The 19731-nt window shown below is 38.5% G+C and overlaps 1 protein-coding gene across 5 annotated transcripts in view; it reads right to left on the bottom strand.

Annotated features, from left to right (window-relative positions):
* Positions 1-19731, bottom strand: part of gbf1 (golgi brefeldin A resistant guanine nucleotide exchange factor 1) — an 86904-nt gene that overhangs the window by 8982 nt on the left and 58191 nt on the right. For 2 of the 5 annotated variants that reach the window (XM_077196993.1, XM_077196992.1), the window contains exons 8-30: positions 17134-17188; positions 13253-13397; positions 12745-12959; positions 12495-12663; positions 11223-11434; positions 10410-10508; positions 10130-10324; positions 9400-9592; positions 9122-9262; positions 8905-8993; positions 8599-8801; positions 7822-7945; positions 7005-7130; positions 3881-3963; positions 2726-2962; positions 2473-2566; positions 2199-2375; positions 1937-2001; positions 1140-1257; positions 938-1009; positions 736-830; positions 485-638; positions 72-297 (exon numbers count right to left, since the gene is read on the bottom strand). In XM_077196993.1, the coding sequence (XP_077053108.1) occupies positions 72-297; positions 485-638; positions 736-830; positions 938-1009; positions 1140-1257; positions 1937-2001; positions 2199-2375; positions 2473-2566; positions 2726-2962; positions 3881-3963; positions 7005-7130; positions 7822-7945; positions 8599-8801; positions 8905-8993; positions 9122-9262; positions 9400-9592; positions 10130-10324; positions 10410-10508; positions 11223-11434; positions 12495-12663; positions 12745-12959; positions 13253-13397; positions 17134-17188 (3287 nt within the window). Of the gene's footprint in view, positions 1-71; positions 298-484; positions 639-735; positions 831-937; positions 1010-1139; positions 1258-1936; positions 2002-2198; positions 2376-2472; positions 2567-2725; positions 2963-3880; positions 3964-7004; positions 7131-7821; positions 7946-8598; positions 8802-8904; positions 8994-9121; positions 9263-9399; positions 9593-10129; positions 10325-10409; positions 10509-11222; positions 11495-12494; positions 12960-13252; positions 13398-17133; positions 17189-19731 lie in introns of all 5 variants that reach the window. The other 3 variants (XM_077196990.1, XM_077196989.1, XM_077196991.1) reach the window with 2 other exon arrangements.

Raw genomic sequence — 19731 nt, forward strand, 5'->3', positions numbered from 1 at the left:
TCCACTCTCAACAGTGTCTTGAGGTATGTTAACAGATAAAATGGTTGAAAAAGTGGAAATGACTGAATCACCCGTGTCATTTTCTGGGTTGGTGCTGGTGACCTGCATGGCAGCAGGAGGTTTGACCCCAGCCCCGATGCACTCCAGAAGGGAAAAGAGTGTGTACCAGTCATCAGTGCAGTGGATGTTTGCAGCATTGGTTTTAAGCAGCTCGTGCAAGCCGTATGCCACCTCTCGACAGACTCTGGACAGGACATGAGGCTTCATCATCAACAGCAAGCGAAGAGAGAGGAGAACCTATCCAGAGAGAGGGAGGAAACTGCTTAGGGTCTAATTCAGCTGCCCTTGCGGTCCACTTTTTGTTTTCTTACGCTTTAATACTCTGTAACACTTGTCATTAACACGTAATCTACTTTTCTGTTCAGGTCTGTTAATCAGTGTTGTGTAACAGCTAACACAACGACAGTTTGTGCTTTGTGTGTACCTGTGAGCCAATGTCCTCTCTGCGTAATAAGCGTATAGCAAGTCTGAGCAATCCCACCACTGATCTCTCAACCAGGAAGCAGCTCTCATTAGCATGGACGCATAACTGGTACAGGTGATCCCGTACCGTTTGCCATACACATGATACTCTGTCCCTGCAAACACACAGTCATCTCTCTATAAAAACCACCATATCTTTTTCCAACTAGTAATTTTCAATCCGATAATGCAGCATGATCATACATGCAGTACCTGTTTTCAAGAATAATACGTAGCAGCATTTCCAGACAAAAGGCAGCATCTTCTTCATCATAGGTTTCCTCGTCAGGGGTCACTGAGATGAGAGCCTGGAAATATAAAAAATTACATAATGAGCAAACCTAAGTAATACTGTAAGAAACATACCAAAGAAAATGGTTTCTGTATACACCCAGTCTGTAAATGTGGACCTCACCTTCATGAGCTCCTGTAAAGACTCCAACTGGAGAAACTTGCTCTCTGTAATCAGCTTCTCTGGGTCACAGTGCTGACATAAATGGAGAAGAAATGTGAGAAAAATCTTTGATTCACATGTGATTGCATTTTATACATGGAGCAATGAGTCAGATTGACCTTCTCCCACAATGTCTTTTGTTAGCAAAATGTATAGACTGTACCTTTATGCAGAGCAGGGCAGCTTGTTTGACCTCCTGGTTCTCAGTGGAGGGGCCTCTGTGCCCAGACTGTTCACTCAATGTTAACCAGCTCACAAAACTCAATACAGCAGACTCACCCCTGACAGAAGTACAGTGGTAGAAAGGGATGGATTAAATTATTGTTGAAAAACAAACACTTCCACTTCCATTTTAACGCACCTCAAAAGGGATTGTTTTAAATTAAATTTTAAAAAACAAATTGAGTTGAAAATGACAAATGACTGTGTGGTTTAAATTTTGGCTTTTGAGCAGGATTTAAAATTCCTAATCGGGGGATCAAAATTATATATAACAGATCTCAATCGCTGCATCATGGTAGAAACAGGTCTGGTCAAAAGATACTGTAATAAAACCATGCAATACAGATAATATACATCTTTACATTTATTTTGAATGTTTTAGTCCTTGTGGTGTCAAATGTGCAAGATGTTTAAATAAACAGTTTAACATATAAATGTCAAATTTCCCAAAACAAATATGTTTTCAACAGCATGCCTGATAAATAAAAAAACTCTCAAGTTCCAGAAAGTGCATGTATTACTGCACTAGAAGCCAGAGGTACAATAACTAAGTAATTACCATATAATAATTATGTAATACCTAAAATTTACAAACAACACATTATATAATATAACATCAGAAAAACAGATCATTAGAGCCATAGCACCGCCTAATGTCAATCACTAAAAGCAGCTTGTTTCAACCTGGAAGTGTGTATAATTAAAAAACAAAATCAAAATATTATCTATATAACATACCTGTTTGATGGTGTCTCTTCACGCTGTAAGGAAATCTTCTCATTAGGGTCTAGAAAGTCTTCAACCTTTTAACAAGAATTAAATATTTTGTCAAATTTACATTAAATAATTTAACAAATCTTCCTTTGTGACAGTAGGTGGCACTATTGCCTGATCTAATAAATATCTAGGAGCAATGTGCTTGCTATATGCAGTTGGTTTGTTCTAAACAAGATGTGTTTGTTAGGGGTTTTCAAGTGATACGTTGGCACTCCCGTCTTACCTCAACCATGGACTTGGGTAAGAGCTCAGCCCTGAAAAGCTGCAACATTGAGTCCATGATGTTCTTCCATCCTTCTCGTAAAATGTCACCATGATGATGGGCCAGGCTGAACATAGTCTTGGCAGCGACTTGAGCCTTCCTGTTACTGCCAAATACAGTGGGCAGGTTCTCTACAGACTAAAGACACACAAACCCCAATCAGATATTTTCACTCATGACCTCAAGCTGCTGCAGGAATCTGAATGCATCTGGTCAGGAGTGCTTCACGTCTTACCTCAGAGCTGAGAGTAGTAAACTTGCAGAGCGAAATGATTAAGTTATCAAAGACGTCACTGAAGCCGTAGTGTGCAGAGATCATGGCACATTTCCTGAAAGGATAAAGGAGAGGGACATCATAATCAAAATCGTAATTTTTTGCAGAAACAAAATTCTGACAATCACTAAATACACAAACTACTTAGCAATGAGTGCTCTAATAAATTTGAATGATTCAAAGGCTGTGTCTGAAACCTGTCTGCGAGTCTTACCTGAACCCAGTGATGGCCTTCTGAATGATTGTGTCATCCAGGCTCTTGTCAAAAACGTAGGAAAGGGCGGCAATAGTCGGTCCCCAGGTCATAGTGAAGAGGTCGCGGTCGTAACTGCTGCCAGGCACATGCAGGAAAATCCCTTCAGAAGAGGCTCCTCTGTGCAGCAGAACACTCCACACATAGTTCTCCTTCACCAGCCCCGTCTGCTCGTCGGGCATCACAATCTCCTCGTTCCTGCAGGACCACATACGTTTATCTCAGCTTATCCCATCTAAACCATTGTATACATCATTAGCAAGAGCTATTATATCCACACATGTAAAGACCAGAGACATGAGGTTTATAAAAAAGATAGTAAACATCAGAGCTCAACATTGACCTTTTCAGCTATATAGCAGTTTCGATTCGTACTTATTTGTGTATGTATATATACACACATACATATATCTGCAATACATGTTTACACACACACAACCATTCAAAAAGTTACATTGTTAAAAAGAATGCTATTCCTTCTATTCTATAACCTTCTATTCATCAACTGTTTTACACTGAAACCAAAACACGTGCCCGGAACGTAGCAGCAAATGATTTATTATTATTATTGGAAATTATACAGCTTTAATGTTGCAGCTATAAATTCAAACTGATAAATACGCTTTTGCTGGCAAACAGTGGCATACTAGGCTTTATCATTTTCAACCCAATCTAACTGATGTGTCTAAGACTATTGAAAGTCATTCTCATAATGTCAACCTTCTCGTATACAGTGCTGTACTGTATGTCAGCCAGACTGATAAATTTACCTTAGTGTCAACTTTATATCAGAATTTGCATCAGCAAAATGTAATGCATCACAGAAAATCAAATGTTTAAGTTTGTGAGCCATTTATCCATTACCAACAAATGTAAGATATAGTGACTGGATATAAATAGCCTGATATAACAAGTGACTGTTGCGTCCACAGGCCCAAAACTCTCTCACACTGGCCCTGGGTGGGTGGGCCATCCTTAATTTTGAATGTGGTTTTATTTACAAGTTACCAATGAAAACATATTTTGTAAACGTTTCACCTATGGCATATTTTATATAATTATATTTAAAAAAAATCAACAAGTAAGAGGTAATGAAAACTACACATAAGCACTAACTTGATGGCATTGTAGATGTCTTCCAGCATGTCTTGATCAAAGTCGTTTCCTCCATTCACACCTTTGAGATTCTTCTTAAATTGCTAGACAAATAAAATAAAACAACAAACAGGAGCAGGAAACTGATTAAAATGCCTTCATTCCATCCAATTACAGCGACATCCTCCAACTATCACCTTTCAAATCCAATAATTGGTCTCGGTTTATTACTGCTGGTGTCACTTAATAGGTGTTAGTGTTAAGCAGGCTGGTCTAAGGCCAACCTCAGCTCAAATAAACACACAGACGTCCGCTGCTGAGTGATGGCGTTAGGCCACTGTTTTACTGCATACTTTCTTAATGGCAGGTAAAGCAAGGGAAACCTGAGCTCCCCCCGAGAGAGAGAGATGAACAGAAGGAGAAATAAACAGAGGAGTAAACAGAGGGTCTTTCCAGGACTTCATTTTCCATGGCTGGAGAGTAGACACACACGCGCTAGCTGACACAGAGACAAGACAGCTGGACACGCCGTCTGCCAAAAGCCCAGTCCTGCCTCGTCTCCTGCTGCTCGACTTTCACTCCTCGGCCGTTTATCCCCTCTGTGTTCAGGCTGAATACCTGCTGATTACCATTCCCTCTGCTCCCTGTATTCCTATACAACACCAGTGCTTTTAGCAGGAAGGTTTGTGTGATCATCGGTTTAATTGGATCTGGTGCTAATGCATGGAAAACTCAAGGTTTCCGTGGTTGCTGAAGTAAAGATGCCACCAGCTGCAGCCTAGTTTCTAAGGGTGAATTTCCTACCAAAATAAAATAGAAAAGAAAGAAATTGTGCAACAAAGAAAGCCTATGTTTTACTCGAATTTTTAGGACCATGAAAACGTACTGTACTTATGTCAATACCTACAATGCTTCAAATATTCTGCCGTTAAAATACACACACAAATATATACACTATTGTTTAAAAGTTTGGGGCCAGAAATATATATATATTTTTTACATTTATACTTTTACTTTGCAATGACAGGTAAAATTGGTCAAAAGTACAGTGGCCGAGAGACCTCAACGTGCTGCAACTGAAGAAAACCCATGCAAATACAAAGACACCCACAAATACAAAAACGCACTGCAAATGTTCACAACACAACCAAATACAGAAACGTGCTGCAAATAGTATAGACCACAACGGAAATGTTTCCAGGGGACCCCGATAAGTGACGAACCCGGCAGGGACATGCTTATTGCTCTATGCCCGTCTCCCTTCGAAGGGCAGACCCCTTGAAGTGGGGACTTTGGACTGAGCAGTGCACTTGTGGCCATTCGGATAGCACTTGGGGAAGAGAGCAACGAAAGACGACGCAATTTCCTTATTATTTTCACCTGGGATGTTCCCATGACAACGCAGCACGGTAATATATTTTGTATATTGTATACAAATTATGCCCTAAACATGTCATCTCTGTATGTTTTGCACAAAAAATAAGTTTAAAAAATAAATAAAAATTAAAAGTAGACTTCGAGCTATAAGCGTGTCCCAGCCGGGTTCGTCACTTATCGGGGTCCCCTGGAAACATTTCCGTTGTGGTCTGTGCTATTTGCAGCGCGTTTCTGTATTTGGTTGTGTTGTGAACATTTGCAGCGCGTTTCTGTTTTTGGTTGTGTTGTGAGTATTTGGAGCACACGTTTGTTGTGAAACTGATGAAGCGGTTTTCTTAATTTGCGGGTGTTTTTTCTATTTGCATGTTTTACTCAGTGTTGCAGTGCGTTGAGCTCTCTCGGCCACCGTACAAAAGTGACAGTAAAGACATTTATAATAGTATTTAAAGATTTCTGTTAATAAAATATATTTTTTTTCTATATAACTTTCTTTTAAATCATTTAAAAAAAAAAAAATTCCTGAGCTGCCAGTCAGAATATTAGAATGTTTGAAGCAGGATCATGTGACACTGAAGACTGCTGAAAATTCAGCTTTGTAATAATATTTCACAATATTACTGTCTTTACTGTATGTCTGATAAAATAAATGCAGCTTTAGTAAGCCTTCTTTCAAAAGCAAAAACAAAGAAATCTTACCGACCCCAAACTTTTAAATAGATTTTCTGAATTTTCAGATTGATTTATTATGCATTATGGTAATGACAATTGGATTTACAACAATGAGAGCAATTGATTTTTGCATTATGGTAATGATGGGATTTTTTGATTCCCTAATGAGACAGTAATTTATATATTTTTCTTTTGATTTTGGTACTTGCTTACTGTACTTGTAACGTAGTTGTTAAGTTTTTAGAATTAGAGGATTTCAGTTTTGGTAAAGCATGAAAGATTAAAACGTGGGTAAGAGTGATATACAGTACGACAACAAAAAGCAAAAATTTAAAATCCATGCTTCACCTTTAGATACATTCAAGTGTTCTTTCTTCAAACGATGCAAGTCAAGTCATTAACACTTTCCCCGCCAGCATTTTTTAAAATCATTTTCACAATTTTCATGGCCCCAAGAATATTTTGCTGTATGAATTATATATCAAAAGAAAGAAGAGTCTCTGCTTAAAAAATAATAAATAACGTTTTATTCTAGCTTGATGTATTCTTTTTTTATCAACATAAAAAACGACATTTCATTCGGTAACATTAGGCAGTTTTGTTTTATATGATGTTTAATGTTGATGATCACGTTATTTTACATATGCATCTGCTTACATATGCCATCGCCTGTTTTGACCAGGAGATTCAGTACTCTTTTAGAATATGTGTATTAGTGCTCCCTACCTTACAACAGTGAAAACACAAAAAGCCGAAAATGTCTGTCAATAGCGGGGAAAGAGTTAATAATATGTACATGTGTGACTGCTGTGGCTGACATCTTTGTATTTCATTTGACCCTTAAAGCCCCACTAAATTGAGGCCAGTTGTTTGAAGCACATAAAAGTGAGGCATGGCTGCATAACAGTAATCTGTATGTGTGGCAAATCTAGACAGATGGTTTTATAACACACTTGCACGCATAACATGTAATACACTTATCTTATGCTGTTAAGTCAAAGAGCTGAAACTGACCTCTCAGAGAGATTGCGTGTGTGGCCCTAAACATGTGAATGACTTCTGGATATTCCCATTGGTAACAGAAACATGTGTCGCTCACCTCCAGTGTCATGGGGATGTTCTGCTTTCGAACGTTATGGTTGTGCTGATCGGTGTTTAGCATGATGACGGCATAAGCCAGGGCGAAGCCAGCGTCGTTTGTCAGGAAGGGATTACCATTCACTTTCTGCACACAAGAGAACAAGGCCATTCAATTGACTGCGAGAATAGCATCGTCAAATCACCTAATATGTACGCTCATCTTTACAGGCACGTTTTGAAGGATCATTCACCACAAGAAAAAAATATAAAAGGGCATAGTAATTCTTCCGGGATCTCCTGCCAGTGTAAATGTCAGACACTGACTCCATTCCCGTTTCGATACATTCCTTCATCGGGGAGGGCACAACCCCCATGTCTAGGTGGCATAATCAGATGAGCTCATTCTTCGTGATTGAGAATGGTGACTAAGAAAAGAAATTACTACGAATACTTTCCAGTTGACACACAGAGAGCTGCCTTTAACATGCACGTAAGTGAGCGTGTTCGAAATGTTCTCAGATCGCCTGAGCTGCTTACTGCAGGGCAGATGGATGTGTCTCACTTCCAAGTGCAACATTTTCCTCTTCCCCGATTACCTGCGTGACTAATGACCCCGTCCTTGATCCTGAGTGAACTGCTGTTCCACTGTCCCTAATTACCTGATGATGGGGCCAGTTGGTGGCCAGGATTGCCTTGGAGTGTGGTAATGGAAGAACTGTAAGAATGCTTGTGTCTGTGACTGCAGCGAACCTACAGCCTATTTAAAGAATATATATATGTGTGTGTGTAAATATATTCATGTCAGTCTGTGCTTGTGTGTGTGGCAGCTGACTTACATGCCAGTTGTCAGTGAAGGTTTCCAAAAGCCGATGAATGACAGGCGCTTCGCCAGGAAGACGGAATGCCTCCAGATACAAGCGGAGCGCCTCGTCTATGCGCAGGCCCTGGAAGCCGAACGTGCTGAGGAAGAGATAGAGATGGCCTTAAAATAACTTTAAGTTATAATTATCTCAACCTCCATACTGAGTCATTTTGAGGCTGATATTAATCTAGTGAGAAGAAAATCTAAAGCTAGAAGACCACATCCGATTTTCAGGCGTTAAGACTTGATTACATGAGTGTTTGAAAAACAAGTTGTTGGTGTCGATGAACGTTAACAGAACAATCAACTCAACTTCAACTTCAGTTAAAACCCTACCAACTCTCTTTAAGACACCAAGAACTTTAGTACTTACAACCATGAAAACATTTTCATGTTAAGTATGCATATTTTCACCTAGTTTTTACTGCATTTCCCATATTGTCATTATTCTATACTTTTTTACAGTACTCTAATACGTTCCTTAGTAAGATTGTTTTGTTGTAAGAAATTAATATTTTTTTTTTTATCAAGGATGCATTAAATTGGTCAGAAGTAACAGTAAAGTCATTTACATATCATCATGACACATGATGTCTCTTCAGAAGACTTGGATTAAACCGCTTGATTCACATGGATTCCTTTATGAATTTTTTTAAGCTTTTTTTGATAGTTTTCATAAAATTCAAGTTGGCAATATGCAGCTAGCCTAATAACCCTTGCATCAAAAATGTGCTAAAAAGAAAAGGTTTACTTGACAAAACTGTCCAGCAGGTCGGTGTTCCTGCGGTCGCTGATAAACTCTCCGATCATCTTCTTGTCCAGGCGGGGGTTATCTCTCAGCCACTGGGCCACCTCATTATCGTCCATGGGGCTGCTGAGCAGGCCTTTCTCCTGCAGGATCTGAATGCCCTTCTTGGGTTTCTGATTAAATTGCTCTGTACCCGTGATCAGAAGCTTTGAAGCACAAAAAAAGAAAATGTCATCAAAGTGCAAATTCGTAAGGTTTTAATATTCACAAAAATAAATAGCAAAGAACTGCAGATGAAAGAATGGTCACCTTCTTCTTGTTCTTGATCTCCAAAAGTTCCTGAGAATTTGGAAGACAGCTGGTGAAACGCTGAGGCTTCTTCAAGCTTTTCTTCTCCGCTGGATTAAGACAAATAAGATTACTCTAAATTTGATTACTCTAAAATCATCAAATGTTTACAGTAAATCAATGAGTATGTTGTCCAAGTTGTTTGTTGAATTTCATAGGCAAAACATCAGTTAAGCACCTGTGTCCGTCTCCTCCTGGTCCTGTCTGCCAAATCTCATCTTCTCTGCCATCAGATGACCGCTGGTGGGAGGACAGGCAGCCCTCGTCTCTGACACCACAGCATTCTGCCCATTAGAACCTGGTACAGATTTGCCAGTCTCTGTAAGTAGCAAAAAAAAGAAGATTTTGCCATTGAGAAACAATTAAACTCCTTCGTTAACTGTAGTTTACTTAGTTCTCTTTATTTACTACAGCACTTCAGTTAGTGCCCATCGTGGGACTCTTGATTCTGCCCACCTATTGTTGAATCTGTGATTGTATTGACTGAACTGTCTCCTTCTACTGTTGATGATTCTGATTGGTCCAGCTGTGAAGCACTGTTGAGCACTTTGGCCTGACAATGAGCCTCTGTGCTGTCAATCACTGTCAGCAGGGCTTCAAGCGAGAGGAGATGCGTAGTGTAGAGCTGCCCAGACACTGGAAAGGCATTCTGCAAACAGTAGAAGAATGTGGTTTAATGCTTGTAAAACACATGCTTAAAAGTTTTTTTTTAAATATCAGTATATGCCTCAAAATGTATAACTGTTTAACCACTCATAAGAATGTAGCTATAACCTGTGACCACAGAACCATAATACAAACTGAATCATGAAAAATGAAACTGTTACTCTGCTAATTCCCAGAAAAAAAATCATTCAAATTATTATTATTATTATTTTTAAAGACTGCTGCAATTAACATTTTGTCAGAACCACTGATTAGTAAAATTACATGTTATTTTGATTAGTTGTCTATTCAGAATCGTGGGAGAATTGTGATCTTTTAAACAAAACAAAAATTGTGATTCTCAATTTATCCAGAGTCATCCAACTCTAGTAGATTGTGAAATATTCATTTAAGGGTGACAAAATGCATTTTTGCATATCTAAAGGCACCAAATAGTACCCAAGGACTGTTTTCAAACTTTAGATCCATTTCTTTCTCATAAGTTCCTGCTAGAGGGATGTCTAGAGTTGGAGTGGCTCACCTTAGAGAGCAGTTTAGTGAGGTCCTCAAACAGGTTGGAGCTGTAAAAGTCACAGTCATAGTTTATATAGAGCTCTGTGACAAAGCTGGGAATTCTCCAGATCTGTACAATGGCCTCCAGGGCCATCTCCTTCATCTCATAGGCCATTTTAGGGTTCTCCGAGGTAATGATGTCCATTAGCTTCTTCAGGTACATCTGTGGAGGCATATAAAGAGTGACGCCCTGCATCTGAGATGGCATATATCTCACACCACAGAAAGATCATCATTCAGTCACATACCTCAAGCTGGAACTTGAGATGTTCTCGCATACTTTCAAAGAGAAGAAAGCACACACGTATGGAGGCGGCATACAGATTCATTCGGTCAACACTTAACAACTAGAAAGAGACACGTAGAACATTCAGTACAGCTGAAAATATCGAAGAGCTTGTCGTTCTAAACCCCACTTTAAAACCCATGTAAAGGAACATTTCACACTTGTAATTAAAAAGCACTGTGCTTTACCAGCGGTTACTCCAGAGCAGGATAGCACCGCTTTTCGCTATTCTGACTTTATAACACGCAATTGCGAGTTTGTATCTCGCAATTCTGAGATAAAAGTCTGAATTGTGAGAGGTAAACTCGCAATTGTGAGAAAAAAAGTCAGAATTGTGAGATAAAAAGTCGCAATTAACTTTATTTTTTATTCTGTGGCGGAAACAAGCTTCCATAGAAAAATGTCAAATGGTGACAGCAAACATGTCAATTGAAGTGAAGAGATCATTTAATTTTTACTTTTATAGTGCTAAAAGTCCATTCAGTATAAAATTGACAGTACAGTCAGCATATGAGGATGTGCAATGTTAGAGCCTTTATGTAAACGGCTCGCATGCTGCGTTCGACTAATCAATGCCAAAGACACCGCAAACATGCAAATAAGAAAGTTAACCAAGGGTTTTAGAATGTACAGTGTGAAACGACCCAGGATTCATAAGCTAGATAACCCAGGATTCCATTTACCCAGGATTTAGAATGATCCAGGGTTAACTATTTCAAGTGTGAAAAGCCCTTCGGAAACCTAATAGTTAGGTTAGAGAAGAACAAAGTTTTACCTGTATGAGGTGTCTACAGAGCTCATCTTTGACCAGACAGAGCAACGACTGGTAGGGAGCGATGTGTGCGGCTTCTAGGGCCACGTTCAACAACTGGAGGCCCATGTGCATCATCACATCAGAGTTATGGCGGTCATGTGGGTTGGTGAGAGAGATGAGGAACCGGAAGAGCTCTCTCAGACACGGGAGACCATACGGGATTAAAGCAGCACCTGGACAAACACAATGGGACTCCAATCGCACTTCAGGAAGCTTGAGTGTAAAGGCTAGGGCTGGGGGAAAAAAATTATTTCACATATGAATCGTAATTCTATCTTCTGCCGCATTGCTTCACAAATTTCGAAAATCGATATTTTAAAGTGTTACATTTTTTAAACTTTGCGGTACTTCTTAAAGTTATTGATGTTAGAGTGCTATTAATCACAATATGCCACGAAAAAGAACAATGCGGTGCTCGCGCTGCAAACACACAGCCGAAGCACGAGCACAAATGCCGCCTATCAGATGCATGCAATCCTGAATTCAGTTTTCTCTCACAGCTTATTGCACTAGAATAATCAAATACACACACAATTACGTCAAAATGCACAGTGTGGAGTATCAATTTATGTTTAATTCATACAGTGAAGAAATTCATACTAAAAATTCTGTAGTATTTCTTAAGGCATGATAAATAAAACGAGGCTACTGTACCTGAAAAAGATTATTTTATTTGTATATTTAATCTATTGTATTTGTCCTATTGTTCATTTATTTTCCTTTTATTTAACAGTTTTATATTTGATTTTTTCGTATCAAGGAATTTTATTCATGTACTAGGTAGTTTTTAGTACTAATTTGTCTCAGGGGTGCCTTGCTTTATTTAAATAAGACTGCCAGTCATGTTTATAATGATTTCAGTTTTTTCTTGCTTTAAAGCAATCTATTATATAAAGTGGTATATAAATAAATATGACATGACGTGACTTGACTTGAGGGCCAAATTGGAGAGTTGGTGCAAACATATCCATAATGCTACGATAAGCTGCTTTCTTATCTGTAGGCTTTCTCACCTTTGCCATTTTCCTTGTGTTTATTTTGTTATTGAAAAGAAAGCCCAAAGCACATATTAAAATTAATCTAAAAGCTTCTCTCAGTAGCATGGATGGCATTGGGATGTGGGCTAACAGTTCTTTTTACATCCAAATGAAGAACGGGAAAAAGACTTCACCGCGAGGTGCGAGTATATCAGGGCCTTAAAGTACTGAATTTTGGGAACACTATTTCTCTTACCCTCTCTCTGGGTGGACTGGGTGAAGCGCACTCCTCTGGGGTTCACGTAGTCCATGTCGTGAACCGATGCCGAATCAGACTGGTCAGCCAGCAAGTCTCTGTCTTCCAGGACTTCAGGAATGGACTCCACTGAGGCTGACTGGGCACGCTCCACTTCCCTGCCCTCATACTGATGACACCACACACCATACCATACCATCAAGCTCAGAACACATGTACTTGGATAGTTTATTGATGGTTTGAGGGTTACCTGTGAATCTAGTCTGCCTGGCTCTGTGGAGGGTGTCATGGGAGTGGTGGCCGTTGAGCTGCTCTGCTCCAGGTCTGTGAGATCTTCCTTTGAGGTGGTTTTAGAGCCAGCGTCTAAGCCACTGTCAGTGGTGGGGCTGGAGATGGAGGAAACTGCACTGTCTGAACCAGGAAGAGAAGAGCCTCCACTGTGCTGCTCTATGAAGGGAACTCCACCTGAAATAGACATGAGGACAGAGTGACCGCACATGCTTTTCTTTACATCAAAGTCGTGGCCTAATGGTTAGAGAGTCAGACTGGTAATCCAAAGGGGTTCGATTCTCAATTTCATGACCCTTAAACATTTTGAATCTAATTGGCTTGAAAAAAAAAATATTACAGTTTCAAGCCATTTTAGAGCAAATGCATAAATATTGATACTTTACAGATTGTCAAATGCAATTTAAAGACTGAACAGTATCAAGAAAATGAAGCTATATTGCTCAGCTCACTTTAACATGTCGGTATACCTGAAAGGTTGTTGGTGAGGGTACTGGACTGGGCTGGATCCATCTGTCCTGAGGGACTGCGCACCATGTGACGAGGGGGGCGGGGAGAACGCTTCTGTTTCTTCCACTTGGACGACTCGCTTATTCCCCCGGCTCTCATCTTTAGCTTCAAAACATACATGGACTTGTTAAATCAAGCCAAATGCTGCAGATCACCGCACAAAGAACAACACAGGAGGAAAAGACAAAAACAAAATCTCATGATACCTCAAATTATCATTAAAAAAATGCCAACACACCAAAAGATGCATAAACACTCATATACAGGCATGTCATTTTTGTAGAAAACCTTTTGAGTCTGTATGTTAGCTGAGGTGATAGTGTTTATTGGTATATACATTTACAAAGACCAAAGTCAGCAATATTAATCCGATTTACTTGATTCTTATATTTTATTATCTGTATAGCGATGCTTGGGAAGTGAACGGAATGTAACTATCCTTGTTCCAGTTCCTTAACAACTGCATTAAAATTTATTTGACTATTTTTGATGCAATAATATAGCAAAACAACAGAGTGATGAGGTTCTAGACAATTTTTTAACCTAACTTTGGCTTTACAGTAACCCAACTTCCACACTCAAAAAAGTTTTTTATAGTAACAAACTAGAATGTTTGCGATAATAATGGCTGTTGAAAATAGGGATTGTCAGCATTATGTTGCACTGCATTTTCAACTAAATGTCACCATGGTGAACAGAAGTACCATTTTGTGTTATTAGCCTGCAGGGTCTTTAAGCAGATTTTTTTTTTTTCTCATTTCCATTTCCATTATTTTGAATTGGTAACAAGCAGATGTCAAGAGTTTAAATCCCCCAATCAGAGCTTTTATCTTAAATTAATCTTTTATCTTAAATATTTTCTGCCCAGTATTTTACTTAATCTTCCCAACCTGGCAACCATGTGCATGTCTGCACTGCAAAAAAACAATACAAATAAATACAAATAAAAACAAGGGGGGCTGAAACCATGCAAGTTTTAGTTTAACGATCTCTATTACCTATTTGCTCAAACGAAAGTTTAATACAGCCAGTTAGTGTTCCTTCACAAGGCCGTTTGTGCTATTTGTGTCTAAATATTAATAGTGAACTGTGATAAATCCAAACACGAATCTTTGTGATTGTGGTTGCTGAATAAATGCACTTACACGGTAAAGGGAGGTCTGACTATTACGCCGATTTCAGTGCAGAATGGGAGTGGGCAGGCACTTAAAAGTTTCCTCACCAGTCACGATTCTCTGATTGAAGAGTTCTTTGCAGAATCATGGGTAATAAAACGATTATTTAAAAATAAGTTGACAATGCACTGATGGCTTCAACAAAAGCATATACCATCAATTAACAACCAGCTCACAGTAGGGCTGTCTATAAAAGTTAATGTTAAAAATCAATTACCATATGAAACTATTTGAATATGATATTGTGGTGCAAAAAGCAGTGTCATAGTATTTTAAGCGGTGTGTTTCATACACGTTGGCAGAAGAATGCAGTGGTTCAATAACCATCAATGGAACCAAACTTCTAGAAAAGAATTTACAATTTCCCAACTCTATTTAGAACGGCAGTTCTAGGTGTATTAATTGCATTAAAATGTATCACAGTGTAATCATGCTAATACTTGTCTCAGTTGGTTCTACTGCCTTTAAAATCCTTCCAAAAAAAAAACTATTCAATGAATTATAACATTAAACCTGGAAGTGTAATAACATTAAACCTGGAAGTGTAATACTGTCAAACACTATAATAGGTTAAATACATGGGGGTTGTACAAGGTTAAAGTGAGGCTGATCGTGATGATCTCTTCTTCCTTACCTGCACTCGTTTGTTTTTCCATAAGATATTGTAAGCCTCAGGAGAGAAGGGGCAGGCCCCGGGATTAGTGATGGACATGTCTCAAGCTCAGAGAGACACACATGACATGGGAGCACATATACAACTACATGCATGGGGTATTTGTGGGAGAAACCAACACACATACCAGGACAACATTCATGCACACACACACACACACACACACACACACACACACTCATTATCTGTAACTCAACAACACCCATTCAACGACAGTAACCCAATGCATCTCCGAGAGGAAACGCGGGGAAGTGGCACCTCAGCATACACTACAAATAAACATGTGTTACTAACCAAGGATAAAGATAATGGGTGCAATGAACAGATCAGGAACACACAGAGCATGCAAAATGGCAGTCAAATAGGATGTCTGGTCTTTAAAGAATTGACAAAAAAGACCCATTCGAATGAATATAAATTCAAATATAGAAAGTAACATTCAAATGAAACTATGGAACCAAAATGAAAATATGAAAATAAAGGTCCTGATGTGGTTTCACCTCAGCTCAACTAATTTGCATAAAGTATAAAGCTAGACCTAAACTATGTTACATTGTTTACCCATGACTGTTCATCTAATACTCCGCCTTTAGACTGAGAAATCTCTTTAATTTCACTTTCACACACTTGATTGAAGTTTTATTCACAAACCCGATTATTTCCATATTTACAATTACATATTTATAATAGATTCATTATTAACAGGTTTGGCTAAGAATAGATAGAAATAGCTACTTCCTTTTTTGAATGGATGTTTTGGGTTTAGCACAAGTTAAGCTCTGTTGACTGCATCTGTGGCAATGTTAATTATCACAGACAATAATTTAGATCAAATTATATAAGAGTTTTACTGCATGTAATAGACTTATAATGGATGTGTATTTGGCAAAAAACTGCTCTTGAATAAAAGTTTCACATAGATTCAAAAGTATAAACTGTTTACTAAACTTGTCTGTGACTAGTATTTAGTTTTTCCAGCACTATTTTTGCCTACAATAATGTATTGAAGCATTTTAGCTAAAACACTTCTGCCTGCAAAGTCTCTAGAATGCTTAGCAATATTGTGGATTATTATTACAATTTAAAATAACTATTTTCTAATTTAATATATTTTAAAATGTAATTTTCAGCTTTGCCATCTTTTACATTTCAACAGATATTTAAATAGAAAACATTTCTCTGAAAGTGCAACAATATTTTGGGATCTTCCTGTTTTAAATATGTTTTATCAAATAAATCCAATCTTGTTCAATCACATTAAATGCAAATAAATGCAATCAATGTGATTGAACTGATGGAACAAGACAAAACTACATGCTGCAGACTGTCAAAATAGCTTAAATTGTATTAGACCTGGAACATCCATTTAAATCCCTTTAAAACGACATGTTTTGTTGCTGTGATAAATGGTCGCTTTAATTCATTAGCGAATGTCCCCATCATGCATTCAAACATAAAGCCATGCGTCCCGGCGTATTTAAATGCACTAGCTCCAACCCAATAAAACTGCTGTTTTAATGCATGTAAATGTGCTATACCCTCTCTAAGCCCGTTTGATTGGTGTTTCTAGGCTGCTCTGCATAAATAAAATCCTGTGTGTCCAGAATACAGCCTGGGATCTGCGAGTTGGAACAGGTAAACGGGCAAAAGATGAACTCAACAACAATCAGGTATGAAAAGACAGGAGAAGAGAGTGTCTATGATCCCTGAATAATTGCAATGAACAGGAGCAGAGGTTTTTTTTAAATACAGAACCAACTGTGGCTGAAAAACACAGTTTACTCTCACTAGATACTATTTTCCATCTCCTGACCTGATGGAAGACACACATACACAGGTATCATAATTATGCAACAGCAACTGACCTCACTTATGGGTATGGAGACATCTATGTAACAAAGCTCAAAGTAAATGAGAAATAAAGAAGGCAGATGGGAAACAGGTGTAAAGGGTCTGGATGGAGAATGGAGATCTGGGTGGATTTTATATTTACCTTCTTCATGTTTGTGCCGACATAACTCTTGGCCTCCTCTTTGAACTGTGGCAATCTGCCCAAAAACAAATATTAAGGTTATTTCCATCCGTGCATTTATGGCAACATTTTTATATCAATATTTTGCAGGGGACGTGTGAACTACTAGTGGCACCAAAACAGAAACGCAATCTGTTTAAGTGGGCCAAGTGGGTGTGACATAATATGTAACCAACAATAGTAGTTTGGACCAAGACTACCGAATGACCAATGACAGTTAGCTCTAACATTCACAAATTTGTTTGGTGGAACTAGCTGTGCAGAATAAACACCATTCAGCTTCAAAAGGTCAATGCCTTTCTAAAACACACAATGTACAAGTCTGGGATTTTTTAACTCCAGGCACACTTAGAATTTGGACCATGAAGTGGTTTCATAATTGATGAACTTTTCAAAATGAACTTATTTTCGTGTTTATTGCTGTTTAGCTGCTTTGAAAGAAATCATATCGTATAAAGTGCTATATAAATAAAAAATACGAATTAGGGGGATGAAAGGGGGTGCTAAAGGAAAAAAAAAAACTTCTCACTATGTATTTTTATGGCTGTTAAAGTAAATGTAAGAAAGGTAAGAATTTCTGTAAAAAAAGTGTTAAAAAATAGGAAAGATATTAAATATATGTTTCAATTTGCTTTCTAATTGATGGAAGATGCTATATGGCAATCATGAGGTTAATCAAAAATAATTATTTTATTTAAAAGATTTACAGTATAAATGGGTCATTATTAATGAAATTATATAGATGCCATTATGTTTTAGAAATGGGGTTCCGTGCAAGGGTTTTATCATAAGCTGCTTTCCCACGTGGTACGGCACAGCACAATTACAAACTGTTCTCAGCATGGTTGGCTACCCACGATGAACTGTGCTCGTAAAATGCGAGTATAGTGGCAACCAGTTTCTCGGTAGCTGGCTAAGCTCGAAATTTGAGCGACCTAAACACAAAAAAAGTTAAGAAATATCTGATCATCCTCCATAACGCAGTCAATATTTACATCTCATATCATCTGTAAACTCTTGAGTTAACAAGGCAACGACTTTGCATTTGTATTACATTCCATAGAGCTCCGTTATCAGCTCCACAGTGGGAAATTTAACCACACCCGTGCCAGCTGGGCCAGATCGCCATGGAATGGAACGGTTAAGCAAAGAGAAAGCTCAAATGTTCTTAGGAGTCACATCTAGTTCCCCAAACTGCAATTTAATTAACACATTTGGAATTATCATTCTGAGGAGGAGAGGAGCGGCAATATGTCCGAAGAGTCAGCATTTTTGTTCCTAGGGCGTGACTTTCGACCCCCTGTGCCGATTCATTAGCTGAATTAGATGGATGATGTTCTCAGCCCGAACGCATTGTCTGCATGTGTGCGTGTTGTGTGGACACTGCGGCTTTTCCTCGAGTGAGATGTCAGCGCTCGCACAGGCAGGCTGGGAGAAACGGCTCCTGATGTTAACTCTGCTCCGCGTTAATGGAGTGTTGTCTTGCCGGCTTGATTATGGGATGATCTGTGAGTCCAACAGATTAACATCCCTAATGCTTTCAGCAGGCTGCTTAAGCCTCCTTCTGAGCACTCAATAAGATCCGCTGTTCATTACTCTGGCTCTCTCGACCACACACACACACACTACATTCACTGCTTATTACCCTTAGGCACACACACTCATTATTAAGGTCTTTCACACCCTCATTGTGAAAGCGACGCGGACAAGAGGGTCTGGGCAATAAGAACGTGCACAATGGGAACAGCAAACTCAGGTTGTGAGATTTTTGAGAGTGTGTGTGCGCGTGCATCTAAGATTAAAAGGTGTTATCAGCTATAATTAAAAATCATTAATGAATGCTATACTCATCTGAAGGACGTTTACAGTGCATGAAATTATAAAAACAAACAGAGGATGTTTACATGGTTTTGAAAACCAGATCAAAATGCTGTAATATTATTCACACTTCTCTTTTATGCAAAACATTTATCTGTTCCTCTTTGATGGAGCTTTTCATGAGACGAAATTTTGTCATTATGTCTTTGTTCCACGTACATCCGTATGTGTGTGTGTGTGTGTGTGTGCGTGTGTCCCTAATCTATATGCAGATGGGTAGAGTGAGATGTGCTCTGCGGTCTCATCCTCTCGTCTGTGCGAGATGTGACTGGAAGTCTAATGTGAGTGGATACGCACCTCTGATAAATGCCACCATATAATCATGTTATTGCATTAGAGAAGCAGTAAACTATGACCTGCACAAGACGACTAAGGGCTTCCGCTCACAATTGCACCACAATCATAGAACTGCATGTTAGATATTAACTAGTCAAAACTAAAATTTAAAAGTACATATTTCTAAATTGCTCATCATTCAAATGTTCATGTCACAATATGTGCCATTTCAAGTAAATAATGTTAATCAGTGAACTATATCTACACTCTGCACTTAATATTCTTATCTAGACATTTTTGACCAAGAACTTTTTGAGTTTTGCACACTTTGGAATTGAATAGCCTTAATACTCTAATAAAAATTATATTATGAATAATTTAGGTAAATACTGTCACATTATTTTT

The sequence above is a fragment of the Siphateles boraxobius genome, unplaced genomic scaffold (genome assembly GCF_051911475.1).
Source record: "Siphateles boraxobius isolate OS27281-9 unplaced genomic scaffold, OSU_SipBor_1 37, whole genome shotgun sequence".
NCBI lineage: Eukaryota > Metazoa > Chordata > Actinopteri > Cypriniformes > Leuciscidae > Siphateles > Siphateles boraxobius.